Consider the following 27355-nt stretch of genomic DNA (forward strand, 5'->3'; position numbering starts at 1 on the left):
AGAGCTTAATCCCTGAGATCACAACCGGAGCTGAAGTCAACAGCTGAAATCAAGAGCTAGATAGTCAATCAACAGAGTCACCCAGGTGCCCCACAACAGAGTCCTTTAAAGAGCATTTTATGGAATCTGCATTGTCAACTTTTCTTTTACCGATTGGACTTTGGTGATGCATCTAAGAAATCTCCGCCTAACACAGGCCACTGATCTTCTCCCAGAACATTATAGTTCTGGGATTTACATTTAGTCCTATGATCCATTTTGAGTTAAATTTTGCATAATATGCAAGGTATATATCAAGGCGTCCTCACCCATTTTTTTTTGCAGATGGATCTTCTAACACCATTTGTTGAAAAGGCTAGCTCTTCTCCACTCACTTGCTTCCACATCTCTGTTAAAAACCAATTGACCATATACTGTGTGGGCCTGCTTCTGGACTCTATTTTGTTCCAGTGAACTCTGTGTCTATCCTTTTGCTAATACCACACTGTTCTGACTACTGCAGCTTTAAACCAGAGAGTGCCAGTACTACAATTTTGCTTTTCTCTTTCAAAATTGTTGTGGCTACTTTACTTTCAATTTCCATTAAGTTTTTGAATTACGCTTGTTAATTTCTACAAAAACTCCTGCTTTGATTTTATTGGAATTATATGGACATTCCAGATCACTTTGGGGAGAATCAATCAATCAATCAAAAGCCAACAATATTGAATTTTCTAATCCATGAACACAGTATTTCTCTCCATTTATTTGGGCAGTTTGTGAATTCATCAATATTGAGTGGTTTTCAGCATTAAATCCTGCACATATTTTGTACATAGATACATGTCTAAGTGTCTTCTGTTATAGTAAATGGTATTTCATAAAAATCCCAAATTTCAGATGCTTATTGTTATTATAAAGAGATGTGACTAATTTTTGAATATTGACCTTATTGCAGAGATTGCAATTTTGCTAAATTTACTTATCAGTTCTAGGAGAGGTTTTTTGGTACATTCTTTAGGATTTTCTACGAAGACAATTCTGACTTCTGCTAACAGATTCAGTTTTCTATCTTCCTCTCCTGTCTTACTGCACTGGCTGAGACCTCCCACACAAAGCTGTCTGGGACTGGCAATGGCGAAGATCCTTGCCTTGCCATGTTTCTTTGATTTTTGGGTATATCATTTCAGTCTCTGATTATTACGAATGGTGTCAGCTATGGATTTTTTTTAAGGGGGCTTTATCAGTTTCCAGGGTCCTTTCCATTCTAATTAAGAGATTTTTATCATAAAGGAATTTACTGAAATGACCACATGGTTTTTATTCTTTAATCTGTTAATATGAGTTATACTGATTGATTTTGTGTAAGACTTTATTTTTATAGAGCGGTTTTAAATTCATAGCAAAATGGAGAGAAAGGTACAGAGATTGTCCCCACACGTGCATAGCCTTCCTCATTATCAACCCCCTCACCCCCAGAATGGTATACCCGTTTCAATCATTGAACCCACACTGACACAACACAATCACCCAAAGTCTATAGTTTACCACTATGGTTCATTTTTGGTGTGGTACATTCCAGGGATTTACCCAAATGTATAATGACACACATCCATCACCATGGTCTCACACTATTTTTATTGCCCTAAAACTCCTCTGTGCTCTCTGCCTACTCATCTTCCCACTGCCAATTCCTGATCTTTCCAAGGTCTCCATACTTCCGCCTTTTCCTGAAAGTCATACAGTTAGAATCATTCTGTTTGTAGCCTTTGCGTTGGCTTCTTTTGCTTAGTAATATACATTTCAAGGTTCTTTCATGTCTTTTGAAGGCTTGACAGCTCATTCATTTTAGCACTGAGTAATATTTGTCTGGATATACCACAGTGTGTCTACTCACCTACTGAAGAACATCTTGGTTGCTTCCAAGTTTTGACAAGTGTGGATAAAACTGCCATAAAAATTCACGTGCAGGTTTTTGTGTGAACATCAGTTTTCAACTCCATTCAGTGAGTATCAACAAGCCAAACTGCTGGATTATATTTGGTTTTGTAAAAAACTGTCAACTATCTTACTTACTTATTTGAGACAGAGAACATGAGGGGAGGGAGAATGGTGCAGAGGGAGAAGCCAACTCCCACTGAGCATGGAGCCTGACGTGGGAGCCTGACCCTGGGATCATGACCTGAGCTGAAGGCAGACACTTAACCAGCTGAGGCACCCCAGGCGTCCCCAAGACTCATTTATTTTTTAGGATTTTATTTACTTATTCATGAGAGATATATATAGAGAGAGGCAGAGACATAGGCAGAGGGAGAAGCAGGCTCCCTGCAAGGAGCCCGATGTGGGACTCAATCCCAGACCCTGGGATCATGCCCTGAGCCAAAGGCAGATGCTCAACTGCTGAGCCACCCAGGTGTCCCAGACTATTTTTTTTAAAAAAAGACTTTACTTATTCGGGAGCCTAGGTGGCCTGAGAGAGAGTGAGCACACAAGCAGGGGGAACACGAGAAGCAGAGGGAAAAGTGACTCCCCGCTGAGCAGGGAGCAGGACATGCAGCTCAATCCCAGGACCCTGAAATCATGACCTGAGCCAAAGGCAGATGCTTAACTGACTGAGCCACCCTGGCGCCTGTTAGAAGCTTTTAAATAGGAATTAAATTTCTTTAATAGGGACGCCTGGGTGGCTCAGTGGTTGGGCGGCTGCTTTTGGCTCAGGTTGTGACCCTGGGATCCGGAATTGAGTGATCCCACATCGGGTTCCTGCGAAGAGCCTGCTTCTCCCTTTGCCTATGTCTCTGCCTCTCTTTCTCTCTCTGTCTCTCTCATGAATAAATAAATAAATCTTTAAAATAAATAAATAAATTTCTTTAATAGGTCTGGGACTGTTTATCCTAGCTATTGTTTTGTGGAGTGAGCTTTGGCAGTACTACTCCTTTAAGGAACCTGTCCACGTTCACCAAGTTGTTTACAATATTCTCTTATTATTCTTTTAATGTCTGTAGGAATGCAGTTATGTCCCCTCTTTTATTCTTGTAATTTGTAATGTGTATCTTTTCTACATTTTCTTAGTTAATCTGGCTAGAGATTTACTAACTTTATTGATCTTTTCAAAGAAATAGCTTTTAGGTCTCACTGATTTTCTGTATTATTTTTTTTCCCTCCTCAATCTCTTGGATTTCTGTTCTTATCTTTATTATTTCCTTCCTTCGCTTTGGGTTTTATCTGCTTAAGGTGGGAGCTTAGGTCACAGACACAAAACTTGGTCTTCCTTTTTTTCTTTTTCTGTCTTCCTTTCGTAATATAAACATTTAATGCTCTAACTTTGCCTCTACTACTTTCACTACATCCCACAAGTTCTGACATGCCCTGTCTCATTTATCTATTAGTTCAAAATATTTTCTCATTTCTCTTTTGTCGTTTCCTCTTTGACACTGGGATTATTTAGAAGTGTGCTGCTTCATTTCCAAATATTTGGGGATATTCCAACAATCTTTATTACTGATTTCTAGTTTAAACCCATTATGGTCTGAATAAATACTGTGCATGATTAAATTATTTTAAGTCGTTACGGTTTGTTTGATGGCTGAGAGTCTGGTCTACCCTGATAAAAGTTCTGTGTGCATTTGAAAAGACTGTGCACCCTGACATACCCAGGGAAGGCTCTGCAAGTATCACTTATGTCAAGCAGGCTACCACTGCTGTTCCGGTCTTCTGTATCCTCACTGGGTTTCTGTCTAAATGCTATGTCGATTTCTATTAGAACCATTTCAGATTGACAGAAAAACTCCAAAGGTAGTACAGAGCATTCCCACATAACTGACACCCAGTTTCCCATTAACATCTTACATTAGTACTATAAATATATGTCACGATCAGTAAACCAATGCTGGTACATTAAATCTACACTTTATTCAGATTTCCTTAGTTTTTACCTAAAGTCCTTTCTCCATTTCAGAATCCCACCTAAGATATCGCATTTAGTTGTCATGTCTCCTCGGTCTCCTCTTGGCTGTGAGAGTTACTCAGACTTCACTGACAAGAGTATAAGCTGTCAACACAACTTATCATTTGCTAGTCACTTTGATGATCTGGCTGAGGAAGTGTCTGTCAGAGTCACTGTCAAGTTGCTCTTTTTCTTATCTTTCATAAGACCTCTTTGGAAGGAAGTCATGGTGTGCAGTCCACACTGAAAAGAATGGACAGTTCTGTTGTTCTTCCTTGAGGAGGGAGCATCTACCAAACTATTTGAAATTCTTCTGCAGGGGAGATTTGTCTCTTCTCCTCCATTTATTTGTGTTGGTATGAACTAATGAATATTTTTGAACTTTGGGTTATAAGACAACAGTGCTTTATTTTATTGTACAAATTATTATGCTGTTGTTGACTGTGCAAATCAGCTTTGGCCATGAAAGCTCTTTCAAGCTGGCTCCTGTGTTCCTCTGACATAACCCCTGCCACTCACACTGTGGGCTTTTGTAGGGTTTTTTATACTTATTTTTGTACCACACAATGCTGTAGGCTCCTCTTGCCCTTCTCTAAGGAGCCCTGGTTCCCTTCCCTGGAGAATGGTGTGAGAAACTAAGATCTGAGCACTCGTCCTTGTTCCCTGTGGTATGTCATTACTTCTAGACCCTTGAAGCTCACCAATCAAGCCTTTTTGGTTTAACTCTTTATGGTTCAGTGTGGGTAATTTCTCATGTCCCGTATTCTTTCCTGGACTATGGCCAAGTTCACCAATAAGCCCACAGACATTCTTCATTTCTGCTATGGTTTTTAGTTTTTAGTTCTAGCATATTCATATGATCTTCCAACTCTCTGCTAAAATTCCCCACCTGTTCACATACTATTTTCCCCACAATCCTTTAAGATATTAATGAGAGTTATTTTAAATATCTGTCAGACAGTTTCAGTACTTTTAAATGTAGTTCTATTGACTACTCGTGTTCATGAGTTTTCTGGGATTCTTTTTATCTTGTCTGTCTTGCAAATTTTGGTTGAAAGGTGGACAAGTTGTGTACGGTAGTAGAAACCAATGTAAACATTATTTCTGGAATGAACACATCTCTTTTTCTCCAGATCTTTAGTGTGGGTTTTAAATCAATCTAGGATCAGTAATTGAGCTAGGTGTGCTGTGATGATTTCCCTCAGTGCCTTACAGACTTCAAATGTGTCTCAAGTTACTTTGTTTTTATAGTTAGGGCTGGTTTGCCACAGTTTTCTCCAAGTCACTATTTAGCTTACACTTAAGCTAAAGTTCTTCCCTTTAAGCTTGCTCCGTTGCCTGACAGTCTCCTTCCACACTAGCTTGTTCTCTACAAGCCGACTGCAGTTGTCACTGAAGGCCTGCTGGACAGGACGGCAGGGAGAAATGCTACTGCTTTGGGTTAGCTTGTCTTAGGCAGCTGAAGAGTCCCTAGGTCTCACTGACCTTGCTTTAGTGGTAGGGATCTCTAATATTTGGGGCCCAGAATGTGTCCCTGCCTCTTCTGTGGACTAGAGAATATTTTCTGGTGCCTTCTTCCCACTGCAAATGGTCTTCACCCGTGTCTTTATGGCTTTAAGATTTCCTCAGTAGCCTATGACTTCGTTCAGCAGGCGCTAGGGGAATGATTATGGTGGGGATTCGTACATTTCCTCCAAAGGCTGTCGCTCTGTTTTCTGAGGCCCACTCTGCAAGGGAAGCTCTCTCTGGTCTCCACCCCACCCTGCCACCACTTGTTTCCCCAGGAAGGGCTTGCAGGTGTGTGCAAATTACCCTGGAGAACAACTCTCAGGTTTCTTTGACCTCTTTGTCCCCAAGGGAGCTTTGGAAGTTACAAACCCTACTATTATTCTACATTTATGGAAAACATATCTGAACTCTCAATTTTTCCAAGATAAAAAAAAGAAACTTCCTTGGTGTAAGGTAAGAACTAATATATACTAACTTATTCCTTCTCCTTACTTCTTGAGTTTTACTAAAATAATCTAAGATTTATTGTTTTATTTCCCATATGTGACTTATTCAACTGTTCAATTCTGAACACTTCGCTTTCATATTCATATTAATCATTTTCACTCCCTAACCATTTCATTTATCATCACTTTTACCAGAATTATTTAAGTTCTTTATTCTAACTTATTTTCTGTTTGGTTTTGGTGAAGTCCATCTTCAGATATTTCACACTGGGAACAGAAGCCATATGGAACACTGAGGTTGCAGGGGCCAGAGAATGCCTGCTTTGCCCTCATGCATCAGCAGCAGCATATCAGGGGCACAGACCTGTCCTCTGCTTTCCAGTCTTTATTTAGCTTGACAAATGAGATGCCTGGCAATCTGATTTGCTTTGTGGTTAACCCACTTTTTTTCTTATCCAGATGCTTCTAGGATTTATCCTTTCTTCTTGGGATTCAGAAATCTCATCAGGAAAAGGCTAAAATATAAGCCCCATCCCCCACTCCTTTTAAATTTAATCTTATTCAGCATTCCATCACTTTCTGATGATTTGAAGACAAGTTTCTTCTGGTCAAAAATTTCCTTCTATTGTTTCTCTTATTATTGTATCTTCTCTGCTCTAGACTGTGCAACTATGTGTTTTCTCACTTCTATTTGTAAAGATGTACCTTTTTTCCCCCAGATTTATTCCTTTCTTAAGTCAGCGTTGTTGATACAAGCATCAGGACCATTTCAGGTGCTTTCAAACCATTTGAGGAGATGGTGCAACTGTCTTGAAGCATGAGGAGCAAGAGGTCAGTCCTGTACCACTTGATTAATACCTTAAGTTACTGGTTACATTATTTAAAATAGAATTTGCAGAAAACACAGACACAGTCAAAATTGCAGACATACATCTCCAAATTACAAGACCTTTAAAGCAGTGCTGCCCAACTGCCCTTCCATTACCACTAACCAAAGATTAAACAAACCAGGAATAGAGATCAAGAATTTGGGAAGTGGAATGATTATGTTCACTACTTTGCTAGAAACCAAAATTACTTCATTAAAAGTATATCCAGAAACCTTGGATGACTGAGATTTTCAGATGCTGAGAGCAGCCTTCTCTGTTCTCTTCATGCCCTCTAGTTTACTGCAGAAATCTAACTGTGAGTGATAAAACACAAACTCTAACCTCTAAGCCGCATATTCCTGGAATGTTCATATACATATATGTAGCTCTTCAAATCCATGCTCTGGGAACAATTAGAAAATTCTAGCAATAAGTGAATTAGCACTGGACATAAACTAAAGAATAACATGACAGACATCATATGGCTAGTGCAGGGCACACACACGGGAAAAGCAGACCATGTTTCTGATTCTGAAACACTTGGGACAAATTTTTCCTTAAAGGCTGCAAGCCACCTGCCAACCCATTTTAAAACAGCCTCACAAACTGCAGTGCCCTCATGTGAAATCCCCGAAGGACCAATATGAAGCCTCAAGTTAGCATGCATAGAAAAGAATCACAAGACAGAAGGTGTCCCAGAACTGCCACTTGGAGGGGATAGAGCTGCCCACTGACCAGGAGGAACACCTATTTTCAATTTTGATAATCAAGAAATAGGCTTTTCTTGTGTTACGTGTTTTGTGTATGACCCCACTTATTGTAGCAATCTTCTCTAAACTACTAAATACCCAAACACTGCCAGTGAACAGCGCTCATCAAACTCTATCTTTAACTTTTTCCCTCCATCCGCACTCACACAAAACTAACTCAGAGTTCACACGGTAGAGGAAGACTGAACACCTGCAATTCAAGGGCATGAGGTTGTAGCTTATCAACCAACTTTTAGTTTCTAGAAAATCTAAAAGCAAAACAAAATGGTTTAACATTTATAAGACAAAAGGAAAGCTTACGTGGGCCGCCGTGTCTCAAGTAAAGTCAGCAGTATCTGGATTGCACTGACTATGGCTGATTCATTTTTCTCCTTGTGGAAAATATTTGATAGAAGCTGCTCTATAATTTCTTGCCTAGGAAAACAAATCAATAGTCAAGTGCTAATTGTAACACGATTTAATAATAACAGAAAAAGAGCATGGTACCAGTAAGGCACATACTTTATCATAGTTCAATCTCACTGGGGCATATCTGTTTCACTTAACAATATTTTATTTTTCATACATTAAAGTAGACCAGTGATCCTGCTTATTATAAATGCAACTCTCCCACATGTATTCTCCTACTCCCTCCCCTCAGCAGAATCACCTGAGCCCTCCCTGCCTTTGCCAATCTCACTGAGAGCCAACAAATGTTTTAAGATTGGAAGTCACCTCCCACTCAGACCAGGGTGCTGGTGGTAGCGGCTGTGGGTGGTAAGATTTGGAGCTCTTCATCCCACAAAGGAGGGGAATTTTTCAAAAAGGCTAATTAGAACCCACAAATGTCTTCCCACAAAGGCATTAATGTATAATTAACTAAGATCTAAAACAGGTAAAAGACACGATCAATTGTTGCATTTTACCCTATAATTAAAATTTGGCAAATCAAAATAATAAGGTAGCAATGAAGTGGATTCGCCTGAACTACTGCCCAAAATGTATTCTCTCTCTGTAGGCTATTCCCATTACACACTCAAGGCCATAATTAATGTAAAACACAAGGGTAACTTGTTAGGTAAATTTATATGGACAATCTCAAGGAAGATCTCCACTTCTTAAGATCTCAGTAATTTTCAGAATCCAAGGGAACGAAAGACTGGAATCTCCCTTACAGTGTGACACACAGCTAGGTTGTCCCTGTTGCTCACCCAGCATAGATGCCAGTCATCCCAAGGTATAGCTGTGCTCACTGCATTCCAACACCAGTTCCCTTACCAGGAGGGGCAGCAAAGAGGAGAGAATCTCTTTTTATTTGGGGAAAGCAAATAAAACTGACATATAACCTAACTTCAGAGGACCCCCCCCCCCCCCGCCACCCCTTGCTGGAAGGAGATTTTAAGAACTCCTACGCCAGCACTAAAATGTTGAGACCTTTACCCAAAACAGCACTACAAAAGTCGTCACTCAACACACAGCAGTCTATAGAATAAATACCAGGTTTGGGATTGGGCTGTGGAAAGCAAACAGCTTTTTCACAGTAAATATGTATAGTATGTATAGTTTTCAAAAAGTGGCCTCTTGGGTAGCCCTGGTGGTGCAGTGGTTTAGCGCCGCCTGCAGCCCAGGGTGTGATCCTGGAGACCCAGGATGGAGTCCCACGTCAGGCTCCCTGCCTGGAGCCTGTTTCTCCCTCTGCCTGTGTCTCTGCCTCTCTCTCTCTCTCTCTCTGTCACTCATGAATAAATAAATAAAATCTTTAAAAAAAAAAAAAAAGTAGCCTCTTGCCAGCCAGAAGAGTATGGACACAGCATCCAACTGTAGATGTCCAGGTTCAAGTGTAACGTTCTTATTTTTCAGAGTGTAATCATAGTTTCATAAATGCTGGTGCCTGAGAGAGTGGCTAACAAAGAAGCCTCACTAGCTCATGGCTTCATCAGTAGACTATATCCATGAAAGCATCCTACTAATGGACAAAAACAATAGATAACTGGCAGGAATTTGAAGGTCAGGATGCAACATAGTAGCTGAACCATATTATGAGTCTAGTATCATCCAATACAAAAGAAATCATAGACTGAAGGACTAAGCTATTCAAACAGGATAAAATGAATGCCTTCGTATTCATTAAATACTAAGGCATCTACTTCATTTTGAGAGAAAACATATTTGTACTTTCAACATTTAAAAGAACTGGAGTTCTTGGATGAACATTAGTAAACTGCCCATAGGAAGTGTTCTAGGCATGAAGCCCGCCAGGGACTCCCTCCATGCCTTTGAGACAATGGTGCACTTTTATTTCTGCTTTGTAGGTGGGCAGGCTGAATAAAGATCACTGTCCTCAGCTAGCTGGCCAAACTGGGATCAAGCTCCAATTCATTCTAAGCTCCTTCGACCTTCTTTACCACCTTCCCTACCACCTACCCTATCACCTTCCCTACCACCACTGGCTTTAAAGGAATTTTTGAACTTCAGAATCCCAGAGCCCCCGCATGTACTCAAGCCCTGACTGGTTCCCATGCCACTCACCGTCTAACACTCCCATCCACCTTCTCAGACACCTTTTGGTATCTCTACCCATCTTTACCATTCTCTCCAAAACGAACTCATTTTAAACTTTTCCTTACATGCTACACTATACATACGTGTAACTATTTGTATACATGGTGGCACCCTACCTGTGGGTTATTTGGCATTATAATCTAAAGAGCTGGGTAACCCATCTACTATGTACTGCCAGGAGACTATAAAACATAATACAATATTCCTATATTATTTGATAGTTTATCAAATATAAACAGACATTATACATTATGGCCTAATATATCAACCATATACAAAAGCTATTACAATTAATAAGTTTATCAAGCCTGTTGAAGCCTTTGATCACTGTGTGTTTTCTTAACCAACAGATACTAAAAGAACCACCATAACGTGGGAGCATGTCTGATATTAAAAGGGGTTGGTCTTCATTCTCAAGAAAAGTGCAGGAGGACTATTATAGATAGAGTAAGTCTCCCCACTGCTAAGTGAAGACATAACTCAGCGACATCATGGGACCCCTGACTTGTCAGGTCCATGAATTTGAAGAAATTTACTCCAACTAATACTTAATGATGCCAATTCTGAGCATGCGGCCATATGATTCAATTTATAGGTACCTGATCCAGGACTAAGGACACAGTCTGCACCCTAAGAGCTGGTGCAGATGCAGGCTTCAAGGGCCAGCTTCCACATCTGAGGGAGCTCTGGTGGCACTGAAACTCAGTGGTTACTGCTGATCGTCTGGCATCCAGGGGGAACCTGCTCTCCCAGATGGCCAGAGTCAATCACCACATAAGGCCACTGCACTCAAATTGTAACTAGTCTGAAATCACCTGTTCTGAGTGTAAAATACACACTGGGTTTCCAAAACTTTGTACAAAGAAAAGAATGTAGAATACCTCAATGAGCATATGTTCAAATATTTTGTATCAATTAAATAAAACATTATTAAAATTAATTTCACTTATTTTTTACTTGAATGTGGCTATGAGATAATTTAAAATTACACCTGACTTATTTCTATTGGACAATGCTGTCAAGAACCACGGGACTGTTGGTATGCAACATTTTTTTAACCTACGCAAATGGCAACTTTACATGGATCAACCTAACACTACTATAATTACTAGTATTTGAATGTGGAATGTCTTAGATTTACAGAAAGAGCACATACACCATGTGCCAAGAATAACAGAAGTGGGGAAGGAAAATGATATTTTACTTAGAAACTGATAACTTAAATTTCACTACTTCAGAGAATTAGTCAACCCCATCCTATTCTATGACACAAATTGGGAAAATACAACTCTACTTCTCAAATGACAGACTTTAAAAATGATACCACATCTCTAATTTGTTCCTTGCTCATCTCACACTTGCCAGGCAAATAATACACACAAATGTTTTATTTTAATAAAAGGGCCTTCCAGGCGGGTAAGCCAAAAGAAGTCAAATGAGTGTCAACATATAGCAGGACCAGAAGAGGCCTGACAAAGTCACCAGCAAGAATAGCAGCAGTGGGGCAGCTGTCCCACTGGGTGGCACAGCGATTTAGCGCCACCTTCAGCCCAAGGCATGATCGTGAAGACCTGGGATCGAGTCCCACATCAGGCTCCCTACATGGAGCCTGCTTCTCCCTCTGCCTGTGTCTCTGCCTCTCTCTCTCTCTCTCTCTCTTTCTCTCTTACGAATAAACAAATAAAAAATCTTAAAAAAAAAAAAAATAGCAGCAGTGGCAGTGAGCTGAAGCAGGACTGCCATCTGTACTCAAAAGTGCTAATTGTATGTACACTCTCCATTTACTCATCCAAAGTGGGGAAATGCCTGATGTTTCTCTATTAAAACAACTTGATAGATAGATAGATAGATAGATAGATAGATAAATAAATAAATAAATAAATAAAAAAAAACAACTTGCAGCTATATGGATGCAGACTGAATGTATGCTCATGCTCAATGCCAAATATTCTTCCAGAAAATGTGTGAATCTAGAAAAACTGGTGTCCATGGGTTGGCCATTCACAAATTTCAAAACAGCACACCATCCGCAAGCTATCTTCCACCCAAACAGGAGATGGCTGTTCACAAGGAACTGTCCAAAAATAAGGGCAGGGTAGTACAAAGGAACAAACCATATAAGACTTGTAACCCTTCAAATCAGGTGTGGTCAGGTTGCCCCTAGTCAGCTGCAAAGGTATATAGTAAACCCTAAGAAGATCTTCTGGTAAAAATCATTGACTACGTGAGTTAGTTTGTATATCAGACTATTCTCCACCAAAGACTTGTGGAGCAGGGACCATAGTCATGATGCACTATACCATCTTATGATAGCTTTATGAAATTCTAGTTTACAGCTATTTGAAAAGTTCAAAGTCGGGGATCCCTGGGTGGCGCAGCGGTTTGGCGCCTGCCTTTGGCCTAGGGCGCGATCCTGGAGACCCGGGATCGAATCCCACATCGGGCTCCCAGTGCATGGAGCCTGCTTCTCCCTCTGCCTGTGTCTCTGCCCCTCTCTCTCTCTCTCTCTCTCTCTCTCTCTCTCTGTGACTATCATAAATAAATAAAATTTAAAAAAAAAAAAAAAGAAAAAAGAAAAGTTCAAAGTCTACATATAAATGTCATTTATTTACATTCTTACCCTGTAGGTTTCCACTGGGCATCATAAATGGCTGAAATCAGATAAGCTGGTTCTCCTACTTTCTCCCCCATCCCAGGGTTATCTTGCAGGAACAGGATTCCCACAGATGGAAGACTTACCAACCACTCATACCGGTAACACATTAAATAGTATCAGTTGAAAAAAAAAATTTTTTTTTTAAAAGAACAAGAACAGAGTTTTAAACATACTTTTCTAGAGTGGCAAGCAGGGGATCTGGTTCTGTACTGTTCTGAATTTGTAACATCTGGTCTCTGCTCAGGCGAACAATTTCACAAAGTGACTGTGAAGCATTTGAATGCCGCTAAAGGAAAAAAGTACAATTTTAACTATAAAACACATAAAATGTCAAATTTATAAGAAAACGATAGCAAGGAAATTGCTTAAGAAATAACACAAATTAACAATGGCCCTAAGAAGCTGCAGTGAGTAAAAAGTCAAGCTCAGAAAAGTAATGTAGGTCGACACAGGAGGATTTGGTTCTGCCAGGGTAATGAACTTCACATAACAATACTGCACAATACAGATCACTTTATGTAGGCACATGGGATCAAAGTTCTGGCAGCAGAAAATTTCTACAACTGAAAACTTGAAAAAGACACACCCCCAATATACAGCTGACCTTTGAACAGCATGGGTTTAAAGTGCACAAGTTCACTTACACGCGGATTTTCTCAATATGGTAGAGTACTTATTTAAATGTATTTTCTCTTACGATTTTCTTAATAACATTTTCTTTTCCCTGGTTTGCTTTACTGTAAAAATATGATAGGTAACAGATGTACAAAATATGTGTTAGTTGATGATTTACCTTACTGGTAAGGATTACAGCTAATAACAGGCTATTAGCAGTCAAGTTTTATGGAGTCCAAAGTTTTATATGGATTTCTGATTTCATATGGGGGTTGGCACCCAAACCTGTGTTGTTCAAAGGTCAATTATATATACTTTTATCAGCATAGAAGCTAATAAATCAGCACTGATTTAAAAAAAAGTCAAATATAGCTTTCTGGAATATACCAATGGGTAAGAAATACTGCATCTTCTCCCACTGTTATCATACAGTTTTCACCTTATAGGAAAGGTCTAAAGTCAGCCCCCAAATGCATTATGTCTCATGGCACATGGCACTGAGCACAGTCCACAGACTGAGCAGCTATGTGCCCAGCACAGGGAAACAATGAAATGCCAGCACTGACAACACACACCAACATATCAAAATCTACTGACTAGAATTAGGAATTTAACATTTCCTTAATAAATATAAACTGGTCTGTATGATTTTAGCATATAATTTATCACTTAATACAAAAGAGAAGTATTAATAGGACTTTCCAAAGGCAAAATTAACTTTCTTGCAAATCAAGTAAAGAAGGTGCTAATGCCTCAAATGCTTTGTCCTTCAAAAGAAGAGAGGGAAAAAAAAAAAAAAAAGAGCTGCAGACTTGGGCTTCTCTTTCATCAGTTTCTTCTGAGCCTTGTAGAAAGGCAGAATTTCCTGCTGGGCAATCAAGTTCTTCTGTTCAAGAACGTGAAATCCTAGCAATAGGCAAGCCTCGTCCATGGACATGTATTCCCTGTGAATAGGAGAGGTCAAGCTCTCATCATCACTCTCCATGGCCCACACTGACCACACTTGTATCACACAGGAAACATGCTCAGGAACCATAAGAGGCGTTATCAGCCCACTCAGACTGCAGGCTCCTTCTAAACAGGACTTCTCCCACTCCACACCCAATACAGGTACATACTGGAATGTGTTCTGAATGTTAACAGGAATGACACTGCACCAGAGCACCAGATGCACTGTCCCAAGGGGAAGATGGGGAATCAGTGGCACATTTAATGATTAACTTGGCAGAGGGAAGGGGTTGTTTTAGATGAACTCCAGGTATCAGAAATTTTTGAATATACCAGAGTAGAGGGGCTAAGTCAAAATGAGTGAGAATTTCCTCTGGTTATACACTTTTACCTTTGTGCTAATTCTTCCATGGTGCTCACTCTTCAATCTCACTGGCAACCTCTGTCATACAAGAAGGTCACTTGACCTTCCCATGACATATCCTGCATATCTACTTCGCAGAAAGGAGGCTGAGCAGTAGAGAGCTGTCATGTCAATAGGCAGAAATGGCGAAATACCAGCAAGTCCATAGGGCTCAGGCTGCAACAAAGGGTGGCAACAAGAATAGCAGCAGAGCAGAAGAGCAGACAACTTCCTCCACAGGGGCCGATGGGCTAGGCTAATCCTGGAGACCCGACCCAGATGAGCATCCTCTCAGCACAGAGCTCAGTCTTCAAACTCCAGAGCAGCTTCAATCCTATATTGCCAAGCCAATCCCCAGCACCAGGGACAAAGCCAAACCTGCTGGTGCCAGAGCCAGGCCAACAAGTATGACCGCCAAGGGTCCAACACTTAGGGGTTCAACGGTGGCAAAGATTCTGATGTGCTGCCAGGAGAGCTTTAGCCAGAACAGAAAACCCAAGTGCAGATGTGGCTACACCATTTGGGCTAATGATGTGTATACAAGGAGAAAGAAATAGGATGGATGAGGTCTGTGACAAAGTTAAGCAGATTCAGCACAAAATCCCAGCTCCAGAAGATGGAGGTAGAACCATTTTCCAAATTTTGGAGCTATTTTCCATATTTCTGAAGATGATCTACACATCAGCAAAATGTAATATTTTTTAAAGCTTTGGGGTCTTAGAAAATTGCCCACTTTAAGAATGCCAGATTATACCTGTCGTCTACATCCATGTCTCATACAATTAAGATTAAGCACTATGCTCAAATAAAAAGGTTTCAATTTAAAAAAAAAAAAAAAAAACAAGTTTACAGTCACACAGAAGAACTTACATCTTCTTCTTGCGATGGATGAACTATTTCCACAAGTCTCTGGATAATTTGCTCCTCATTTAACCACTGTAAAACACATTGTAGAGGTAATCATAGCAATGCGTGGCTCTTGTTCAAGCCCCAATGAAGATTAACATACTTGGAAATATCCATCACATTTTAAGTAGAATGTTACAGGTTTCTCTGGACTTTGAACACTACAGGAAATTAAAAGTCCCCCAAGGAAAATGCCAGTGAATATATTATTTAAACAGTAGCCAACAGTACAAACTATGCCCCAAATTACAATTCCCACTTAAAAAATTCTAACATCAGCTTCTTAGCCACAGGGTAATTCTCAGACACTAAGCACTAAAAAGGTCTGTATTTTGTTTGAGGGTGTGTGTGTGTGTAATTTATAGATTTTCTATAAGACAGTATTCACCCTAAGACAGTTTCACAGGGGCTTTGGGTAGCTCAGTCAGATAAGTGTCCTGATTTGGGCTCAGGTCATGATTTCAGGGTCAAGCTCCATGCTCAGAGGCAAATCTGCTGAAGATCCTCTCTCTCCCTCTCCTACTATCCCTCCCCTTACACACGCACGCTCTTGCTCTCTGTCAAATAAATCTTACAAAAAAAAAAAAAAAGACAGAAAAATTGAGAAAAGCATGATTTAGTATCAACCCTCTTAAAACATCGTAAGTTAAAACATGAACTTTCAGACTCCAAAACCAAAACAGCCACAGGAGACATGGGGGGCAGGGCACCACAGCAGGAGAGTTTATCTGCCCAGTCAGGAGTTAGTAAAGAGCTAGTATCCTGCCTAGGCAACCTCTTTCTCACCTACACGTGAAGTAGTGCTGTAAATGAAAATAGGAGAAGAATAAGGAAGAATAAATTAAATATCAGCTAGCAGAATGTTAGGCAGGAACAGAAACACCATACTAAACAAGGCATTTACAACCAAGAAAGGACACAGAAACAAAAACAGCCCGAGAACAAAACCCAAAGGTTAAAGGGAAATTGGAGGAAGTAGGGAGGCACAGGGCTGGGGAGCAAGGAATCAAACACAATTTGCTAAGGGCAGAGCTGCCTGCTCCCGAAGGAGAAAGGTGCCCAAGGAAAATGCAAACAAAGCTGCTAGAGGGTAAAGCTACTAGAGGTCCAACTTTACATTTTAAGATCAATTTTTAAAGGGGCACAGGAATCACCCTCCTGGGGATCTTGCGAAAATGCAGATTTTTATTCAGTAAGGCAGAGTTAAGGCCTGGGGCCATCCTTTAGTAGCAAGGGAGGGGTGGGGGCAGTTCCTGACCACCAAGAAAGAAGGAAAGAAGCTTTGTGAGCTAGGGAAGGATCAGCCCCACACTCCTACTGCCTGCAGAGCCACTAATAAGCACTCCCCCAGGGCGGGCACCCAAGTCAAAGTTTCTAACTACTCTTCCCCTAACCTAGGTCTGTATTAACTGCCTATCACCATATCCCTCCAGAAGTGCATCTATTCCTTTAGAAATTGCCCTAAAATTCAACCCAGAAGTGGCCAAAGGAATTCTAAGAAACTATATTTAATAATTTTCTCCCAGAGCAATCCAAATATAAAGCTAACCCTCCCTCCCCCTTGCCCTCAACAATCTTTTCTGGAATCCTCAACATGTTGAGAAAAAATATCCACAAGAAGACATCTAAAAGGAACCAGCACCCCAATTTAGGGTTCCTTCCCACAGGCAACTCCAAGACATTCACTAGATACCCTCAGCTGGTGTCCTCACAATGACCAGGTTCTCCAGACTCAGCTCTGACTCCTCCCCCTCACACAAACACGCATCCAGGCATGCCTGCTCACCTCCGCAGAACATGCCCTTTCCTGGAATACTACCTTACAGAACCTCCTACCTCTCTCCTCTGGTTCTTTGAATCTTTAATTAAAATTGGCATTTCCAACAGAACTTATTTCAAAGAAATTAGTAAATGCTAGGGTTCAAGGCTGAGTTTTAAGGATGGAACAGATTGGGGAAGGTCCTGGAAGAAGGCAGTGAAAAGAAGGAGAGTGGAGGAGACAGAAGACAAGAAGAAGGGGCAAAGATAAAAGCCTGTGAGAAATCTCATCTTCCAGTCACTCATACTCTCCCTGTTCCCACCCAAATTCCACCTAAGACAGCTCTTCAAGAGGCACACATTTCCTAAAATAACCCTCTACCAAAATTTTACAATGTGTGCTTTTGGAAATAACCCCCATTCTCCTTCCTATTCTATGATCCAAACAACCCACAAGAGGAAAGTTACCCTGAAGGCTGATTTCTTGGAAATACCTGCCCCCATCTCTGCAGCCATGACCCTGAAGTGTGATCACACTCCCAAGAGTGACGGCCCACAGTATCCTCAGATGAGATGCGTAACTCCCAATCTTCTGCTCTTACCACCAGACCAGCTCTAAACACATCCTCAACCCATTCCCATCCACAACCACCCCACTCCCACTGAAAATCAAACCAGTAAAGGGTAAAGGACGCTTCACAAAGAAACTTCCCAGGCACCTCTGGATGTGCACATCTCAGAAACTAATCCTGCAAAGTCAGAATCTCTTTCTACCTAGGAACAACCTTCCTTCCCCACTCCACCCTCCTCTCTGCCCCCGCCTTACCTCCTAGTTTCCCAGACAACCTTCCTCTCCAACCCCCTGGAATCCCTCCCAGCACCCAGCAGCCCTGTGGGCTCCTGGGCCACTTCCCACCCCAGTGAAGGTGTCCTAATTCTACTCACATTCAGCACATCTTGCCTGGGCTGTGGAGGCTCGATGCATGTCAGGAGCCTGAGCAACAAATCCATGATGGCCGAAGTTCCTATGTGCTTTATTATAAGGTCTACAAAATCACGTTTCTTCTTTAAGAAATCCACAATCTAGAGGAGAACAAACCAAACCTGAAAGACACGTAACTGGGGAACTGTGAACTTTAGCATGTATTCCACCTCACCCCTCAAATTGTTGGCTCTCAAATCCCACCACCACCTGAAGTTGATGAATGGTAAATGCTGAATTAGTAATCATATAAAATTGGAAAGTCCACTATAATTGTTATAGAATGCAAAAGCTCCTTAGGAAAAAAACCTCTCAAATTATCACACTCTCTCATATAAATACACCGTAACATTATTTCTCTCATATAAATACACCATAACATTATTTCTATTCACTTTCATTATTAATTTTCAAAGAATAAGGATAACTTAATAGCCCATAAAGAGCAAAGAATGTATCATAAAACAGTTTATGGATAAAGCAAGTTCATTAGACTTTGCACTAAAATGAAGGATAAATCTTCAAAATCCTAATTAGTCTCTCGCAAGTAAGAAAAAAAAATTCAAAGCATCAAGTATTTTTAGGTCAGTCTAAGTGGCTAACTCACCTGCTATAGCAACATCACATTTGGGTTTTATGTCAGCAGTCCCTCTGACTAGATTAACAAGAGGGGGAATGCAGAAAAGACGGGTGGCTACACAGAAGAGACAAGAGAAGCTACAACTACAATCAGGGTGTCTCTTCTGTACAAGAAGAAGAGGGAGAGCGTTCTGTCCTTCACGTGCCTCCTGTCCATATGCACCAAGTGTCTCTTCAAAAGTCCTCAAAGCAACATGGCCAGTGTGGCAGCAGCTAAGTCTCACCAAAATCTCTCAGGAGGCCCTAACATGGGGCTGACCACTCAGCATTCTAGACGAGGAAAACAAGGTACAGATCAGTTAAGCATCTTGCTAGAGCCAAACCATGGCTGCCCTGAGGATTAAGCTTAGATTTGTATGCCACAGAAGCCACAATCCTGCCATTATCCCACATGAGGAAGGCTATGAGCCAGAGATGAACAAAACCTGCTTCATCCTCTCCAGTGCAAATGCGGGAGCAATGATCCCATGAGGATCCTCTGAACAGTAAGGTTAGATGTTACAATATAAACCTCAAGAAGTTATATACAATTCATCCACTCATAACTGAGTCACACAGTTGTTTTAAAAGCACAATAGAGGAGAAAAGAAGAAAAAGTCAGACATAACCAAAATATTGCATGATTCAGTGGCAAAAGCACTAGCCCAGGAGCCCAAAGGCACCGAGTATGGCCAGTACTGTGGACAGCACAGCAAGGATTAAAGGTGTCCTAGATCAAGGACAACACTGTGGAGATGCTAACCTCCCCCCCGCCCAACACTGAAGGTATCCTGTAGCTGAACATCCTCCCTGTGAGCTAATGAATGACTGCATTGGCTAAGCCCCTGCCATCACCTGCAGTTGCATGCATCTTCACTAACATCACAAGACGAGAAATCTTCACTGGCAATCTTAATTCTCAAACGGAGAGAGGTGAAGAACGAGGGTGACTGAATTCTTTCATTTTCATTCCAAAAGTCCCAAGCCAAGAAGCACAAAGAACCATGGAACGACTGAGCCCCTTTCTCGGAATGTACTCGGCATATGCCATGAACACCTGTGCATACACGTCTGACCTGGAAGGACAGCACAAGCACTGAGAGTCCCAGAAAGTTTCAAGTGTATTCTCACTTGATATAAAAGGTCTGGTGAACTCTTTGATGGGGTCTAAGGGATGATATCTCAGACACAGACATAGACATAGAATGAACGGACTTGTGCCCCTCCTTGGAAACTTGTGGTGGTACCACCCTCTCTATCTCTTGTCTAGATCATTAATGAGCAAAATATAGAATAATTTTTTTCTCTAATATAATTTGGTTTGGGACAGGAAGTCTTGGTGGCAGAAGTGGGATACTAACCTTAGGTCCCAGTTTACCAACTACCTATCTTCTCCTTCTTCTACTTATTTAAAACTTTCAGGATGTAATTTCAGGAAAAAAGTTTATTCCTCAGCCCAAACTTCTGTTTCCCCTCAACCCTAACTGCAAAGAAAAAATAAAATTGCAGATATAAAAATAAAGTAATAAAAAAATAAAATAAAATAAAATAAAATAAAATAAAATAAAATAAAATAAAATAAAATAAATAAATAAAATAAAATAAAATGTCTGGTGAGACCTGGGGCCCTGAACTTGGGCTCCCCTCGCATTGAATGAAGAGAAAAAAAGCATGATGAAGGTGGAAGGCCTGTGTCAGTAAAGGCTACAACCACCTGAAAGGACCAGTACCTTGTGTTGATGGGACGGCGTGCACTTTGCTAGAACGCTCAGTGGGACTATTATTTCTCACCAGATGGCGGAAGAGGGAAAGACAGCCTGTATTACAGTAATCATGATTTGGGGATTACTATCTAAGAAAAAAGAACCTCAATTCCAATACATTTAGGAGGATAATCCTTCCTAATTAAGAACACGAAAGAACAATCTTGTCTTTCTAAAATAAAACATGCAACCACTTTGCCTTGGCAAAGGACAGACATACTATGCCTAAAATAGTTCCATCCCTCCACGTCTGCTGACAGCAAGGATGGGTCACGGACCCTGTTCTCCATGGGGAAGAAGCCAGGCCCAGCTGGTCTGACCAACTGCAGTTCTGGCATCACACTCTCGCTTGCCACGCTCTGGCAGGTCTGTTTGTACTAGAGCCTCGGAGCTCTTGCTGCTCCTTGGGTGCCTATTTCCAGAAGTGGATCATAATCTCCTGGTAAGCACATCCTTCTTCACACCAGTATCCACTAGAGCAGTGACTCTCAAATTTTAGTATGCATCAGTCATCTAGAAGGCTTATTAAAAATTCCAAATCACTGGGCCCCACCCTCAGAGTGTCTGATTCATTAGACGTGAGGTGGGGCTTACAAACTTGCATTTCTAACAATTCTCAGGTGGTACTCATGCTGCTGGTCAAAAAACCATACTTTAAGAACCACTACATATGTAACAGGCCCTCGGAAAATCAATTTCCTAATTATATCTGAGTTGTTGAGGAACAAAACAGATGTGAGCGGTGGGGGTGGGTGGGGAGAAGGGGAGGAGCAGAGGAAGGGGCAGTTCCTGCCACAACAGTAAAGGAGGATTTTCTGCCCAGCACTACTGGACAGAACAACAGTCTAAACAGAGAAGTCTAGGGCACCTGGTGGGCTCAGTAGGTCAAATGTCTGATTTTAGCTCAGACATTATTATAATAATAAAAAAAATAAAGATGTCCAAGCTAAACACTTAAGTTCTTAAGTGGAATCAAAATAGAAAATAATCACCATATGTATAAACTAATCATCGATTACATTTATGGAAATGGTTTTTCATTTAAAGCTTCATCTGTGTTGTGGTCATTTGAGGGGAAAAAAAAAATAAACTAACTGTCGCTTCACCAGAGTCACTATGGAACCTGGATGGAAGGCCCACTCAGAATACTGAAGCAACAAAATTACTGGGGGATCATCAGCCCTAATACTTACCTTCTGGAAAATGATATTTACCTGTTCTGGTTTTCTGCTGATAAGAATACTGAGCACCTTGCTGAAGAAACTGGCAAGTAGCGGGTTCAAGGGGGAGTCGTTTAGGAGGAAGCTATATAACCTCATGAGCAAGGACTCGTCTTCCCCCAACCTATCGTTCATCTGGGAGACATCAGAAGTGAGCAACTCACAAGATATATTTGGGTACCTAGAAGAACAGGACACTTGCATCATCATCTGTATTAACAGTTTCATTATAGAAAGTAAAACATAAATCCGAAAGGCTTCCTAAAATTTTGTGAAAAATAACAAAATCACCTCTGAATTAGGAAATTTTAATCCATTCTGTCCAACCTCTAAATTAAAGTGAAATTCTCTACTGCATCTATAAAGTTACTTCTAAAGCAAGTTTCAACAGGATACACTTTCCCCAACAAAACTAGAGCACACCTAGGACTCGGGAAGCTTGGGAGGCCATGCTGCGGGACAGGGTGTGGGCCTTCTTGGACAGGACTGGCCAGATGAGGCAGGTAAGAGCCAGCAGCCTGCTCTGGCAGGAAAGTGGCAGAGCTGGTAGGACAACCATAGGGGACACTGGTTTCCAGGAAACTGCACTACACACAGTACGACACAGTACCTCCTTAACTACTTAAGACACATTCAGGTTTCAAGACCCATCAGCCACCTTTATTTTCACAGGAGTTGCAAATGTACTAGAAAGCTCTTTTGGGGGGCTCATCAAGTATTCAGTCTATATTACACCATAAGAGAATAAATATTCTAACATAGGGAACTGGAGAACAGGACATCAGCCTGAGTCACCCAAATGGGAAAGTTGTGTACAAAACACAAGCTCTCATGCCAGCCATCCCAGCCTTCCAAGGTCTTCCAGGGCTTACCCCACTGACAGGTCTCACTGCTGTGGGTCACAGACCTCTTCCACAGACCCCACAGCCCTGGAAATACCTGCACCCCTATATCATGCTTGCCTCTGACCATCAGAGCTCTCTCTCTCTCTCTCTCTCTCTGAAAACCAGACAGCTGATCCATTTTCTCCACTCACTCCTTTTACCACAATCTCTCTTCCGTTTTTAACAGCAACAAAGGCAGACTCCAAGGCCGGTCCACATGACATTCTCTACCACCCCCAATTTCATTTATCTGCTCTTTTTTCCTCCTTGTCAAGCAGCCAGGATCCAGTACCAACTAGTCATCTGGAGTGGCAAGTCAAAGGCTGGCTGGACAGGAAGGTGACAAAACAGCCACAGACTGCTGTATGACAAGAGAGAGGCAAGGACTGTAGTCTGAAATAGAGACAACACCCTTTGAGGCACCCAAGATAAGCAAGGGCTGCCTGCTCTGAGGCCACTGGCTCAAGAGGCTACCGGCCACAGACCAGAAGGCCGCAGACCCTAAGAGGGTCTGGTGTGAGGCTGGGAGATGTAACAGTATGAGAATGTCCCCAAGTGAACCTTTGTAGGGAGGAAGAGAAAGGAAAAGAAAGACAACAGAACTGGCAGGTGTGTGGGCATGAAGATCATATTATCAAATAGCTGTCTTCTGTGGCTCAGTCAAATTAAAGTCTTTCCTCCTTACTTTATGAAATATGTGGGCTCAAAGATGCCATAATAGAAAGTTGTCATTATGCCAGGGCAGGATAATGCAGTGGTTGCAGGTGCGGCTTCTGGACTCACACTACCTAGGTTCGGACTCTGTCCCTGCTATTTACAAGCTGCATGACCTTGGACAAGTTACTTAACCTTCCTGGCCTCAGTTTTCAAGTCCGTAAAATTAAGAAAGTAACCTTTACCTCATGGAGAAGGATAACACAAAATACTGAGAAAAAGATGGCCTAGAATAAACAAAACCTAGCTGTTTTTATTCTTCTGTATTTTCTAATTTATAAAACTTCTGAAATACTGCTGTAGGGGGCTAGGGGGTGCACTGTCTCAAATGCCCCAATTTGAAACTGCTGGCAAGTAAAGCACAGGTAAAAGACAGTAGACCTCAAGTGAGGCTGCAAACCAAATGCATAGAGTGTTCTCCAAATTCTGACACACAAGGTCCAGAACAGAGCATGGGCATTTAAAATATCTTTTTTATGAAATTTTCACCTATTTTCCCACAGTGACCGAGACATATGATCTAGCTAAAGCAGCACATGTAAAGGGTCTGGGCCCTATACGTAAGGTTCACAGTCCTGGTTCCAGACAGGCTGGGGCTCTTCTCTCTTTCCTAAACATTAAACTAGCTCTAAAACACCCAAAGACCCCCTCCATTTCTCCCCTCCCCCACTGTATGCTCTGATCTCAATTCCTCTGTAGTGAGAACACAGAAGCAAACAGAAGAGAACTGCACACCAACCTACATCTGGGCTTCTTCCTCCTCCCTACCCACAGAGCTGACTCTGCTCCTAAAGCCACCCTTCACTTGCCCTTTTGATTGCATGGCCTCCCACCTACTCAGGCACAGTACATCCCTGGATGTCCCACTCCCTGTTCCTTCTTTTCCCTCAGTACTGCATGGCTCTCATCAGCATATAAATGTCCCACTATTTTTCCCACAGGGATAAAAACACCACCACACCTTTACTGACTCCCATCTGCCTACAGCACCCACTTTCTCTCTCTGCTCCTTTTCTGGGAGACTCTTGAAAGAGCTGTCTCTGCTTTGTCGCTAGTCCTCCTGAAAGACATTCCAGCCAGGCTTTCACCTTCAGCACTCCAGAAAACCTACACTGATGGGGCCACGTGCTCTGTGTTGCAAGCGCCAATGGTCACGTGTCCAGTCAATAGCAGGCCCTCAACCCACCTGTCCATCCCTCTGTCCTGAAGCCTGGCTTCCCTTAGCTTTCAGGGTGGCAGTCCCTCCTGGTTCTTCTTCTCCCCTACCTCTCCTCCTCTGCAGTCCCTCTGTAGGAACCTTCACTCAACCAACGGCACCTTAGCTTTAGGATTTATTATATTACTTAAAGCCCTATTCTCAAAGTTCTTTTAGTTCAAATTTCTGCTAAATTATTTAGAACTGAGAGATCTGTCATTATGATTAAAAAGATCAGTGCAAAATGACAAATGTTTAATACCCTGTATATGATCACTAACTTAGAACAGTGTGAGTTCAGTTCACATGTGTAACTAATAAAGTTATGAGGTTCACAAAATACAGCAATAACTCTATCACCCAGACTCTATAAACACTAGTCTAAATTTCCTGAGATGACCACAGGTCAATCTCAACCTCGAAAAGCTTTCAGATCCCATATGAAATACACCTCTGCGTATCCAGCCAGGCATATCGTGTATCTCTTGCACAGCTGGTGTCTCCATCTCGGCCAGAACCGTAGCACAGACCTCATCTGCCCAGCATAAGTCATGTTCCCTCACAATGGTGCCATCCAGAAGACTGTGTGTCCAGGGAGGCACATCTGTTCCCTCAACTTCAAAGGTAGTACACACACACACACATTTAAAAAAAAAAAACAAAAAAAAAAAAACTGGCAAGGCAATACTACAAAAGCCATGACTACTTTTTGGTAAAATAAGCACCTTCCCTAAGGTGTGGTATGCCTATTCTTCCCTAACTGGGAAGAACTAAGAGGTAACTAAGAGGTATTAACTTCATTCAGTTGGTGAGAAAACTGACACCAGAAGGGCAAGTCCTTTGGCTCACCTTCTCTAAGAGGGGGGGATACAACAACCCTCCAGGTGGGCTCAATGTAAAGCCCACAGCACATGGCTCCCACTAGGATGAGTCCCTTGACAAGCAGCACCCACGTGTGCTGGCTCACACGTGAAGGGAATTCCCAAACAGCAAAGTGTCTGTCTTCTGGGGGATGGGAGTACACTAGTATTCCTGCTGCCACATTTCTTTCCTCTTCTTTTTTTAGGGGACTGATCTGCGTGGATGCTGTTGCTAATGCTAGATGTCCATCTTAATGGCCGCCAAAGAACATAACCTCACCTGATTGAAAGTCCAAGCCACCAGCACTTGAAAGCATTAAAAAGTATTATTTCTCTGACAGCAAAACTCTCCCCACAAAGAAAGAAAAAGATATTTGAAAAGAGGAACAGACTGGGGAAGGGGGCGGGGGGGGGGGGAGAATCTACTAAAAGTCTTAATTCTCCCTATTCCATTAAGTTTATTTAATGCATAATCAATGACTTTTTGTTCCTAAATCTGTCCTACTTTCTGGGGAGGAGGGAAAGTATCAAATATTTCAATTAGAGTTGGAGACGGAAAGAGAGTTCACTGAAACTTCAATACTTTCAATGCACATGGAGTGCTCACTAAGAGTTTCCAGACATGTGTAGTCCAAGTGTTGAAAGAGACAGTGATAAAGGGCCCCATCCACTACTGTTCTACTGTGAGCAAACTGGCAAGGAGGACATAAACCTGCTACAGTCATCCAAGGCACTAGCTACTTAAATTCAGCTCCGCTGATGTTCATCAAGATCCATTCCCTTTTCATAAGCTAACAAGTCAGAATTTCTTGTATCAGCCATAGTCTTCATAGCCCAAGCTCTGGCTTAGATTTGGCATGTGATCTGGGACGGTCACATAATTTCTATCTTCCTATTTGCAAAGAAGAGAAAATACTTACTTGAATCGTCTTACTATTTTCAGAAACTTCCATCACTGTTCACAAAGCACTTTGCCCTTCCACAAAGCCTTCTGACTGCAATTTAGAACACTCATTTTAAAAAACCATGTGATTCACTGGACATGGTTCTAGAATGGATTACATGCTCCACTCAGTCTGTTACTTTTTGACCATTTTAACACTCTAAATGGTCTACAACAGCCCTGGGGAATTGCTGGACAACAAGAGTAATACTCTACCCCCACTTCACTTCAGTCCCACCCTAAAGAGAAGATTGAATTTTCTTACTTGTATCTGATCTTTTCATCCATGTCTTGAGGTGGTTCTTCTATAATGAATGAGACTAAATCTTCGAGACATTCTGCTTTTAACAGAAACTCTATAAGTTTGCGGTTCTGAGCTTTACATTCCTGTAAAACATCTTCCTCATCCATTAACTCCTTCAGTGTTACATCTTCTCTTTCTAGAAGTGTGTCTATGTGGGATGATGAATGAAGATCAAATTTCCAAAACATGCTGGTCTAAACAAAATGCAGAGAGTATTTCAAATAAAATTTCAACTTCACATATTAATTTTTCAAATTTCAGTTGAATTTTACAGTCTATAATGCCAACTTGAGTCACATAAGTAAAATGTGTCATATTGAACATATTTAAAACACTTTGTAAAGGAGTAAAATCAACAGGACTTTTCCTTCTCAGAAAATAGTTTTATTAACAAAAATTTTTGACTTAAAAATGCTGAAAGAATGCTTAAACTTGGGATGATTTAAACCTACGAAATTAACCCATCCACACTTTGTTGAGAATTTAACGCTGGGAGGGGTGCTTGGATGGCTCAGTCAGGTAAGTGTCT

At 41.4% G+C, this 27355-nt stretch overlaps 1 protein-coding gene across 12 annotated transcripts in view; it reads right to left on the minus strand.

The window, feature by feature from the left end:
• The window catches only part of PPP6R3 (protein phosphatase 6 regulatory subunit 3), a 144441-nt gene that overhangs the window by 50194 nt on the left and 66892 nt on the right, over positions 1-27355 (minus strand). For 10 of the 12 annotated variants that reach the window (XM_041722543.1, XM_041722542.1, XM_041722539.1 and 7 more), the window contains 6 exons: positions 26788-27020; positions 21921-22107; positions 18289-18426; positions 15550-15615; positions 12887-12999; positions 7817-7930 (listed from right to left, as the gene is read on the minus strand). In XM_041722543.1, coding sequence (XP_041578477.1) covers positions 7817-7930; positions 12887-12999; positions 15550-15615; positions 18289-18426; positions 21921-22107; positions 26788-27014 — 845 coding nt within the window. In that variant the 5' untranslated portion in view covers positions 27015-27020. The remainder of the gene's footprint in view (positions 1-7816; positions 7931-12886; positions 13000-15549; positions 15616-18288; positions 18427-21920; positions 22108-26787; positions 27021-27355) is intronic. The other 2 variants (XM_041722544.1, XM_041722545.1) reach the window with 2 other exon arrangements.

Source organism: Vulpes lagopus, chromosome 11 (assembly GCF_018345385.1).
Source record: "Vulpes lagopus strain Blue_001 chromosome 11, ASM1834538v1, whole genome shotgun sequence".
Taxonomy (NCBI): Eukaryota; Metazoa; Chordata; class Mammalia; order Carnivora; family Canidae; genus Vulpes; species Vulpes lagopus.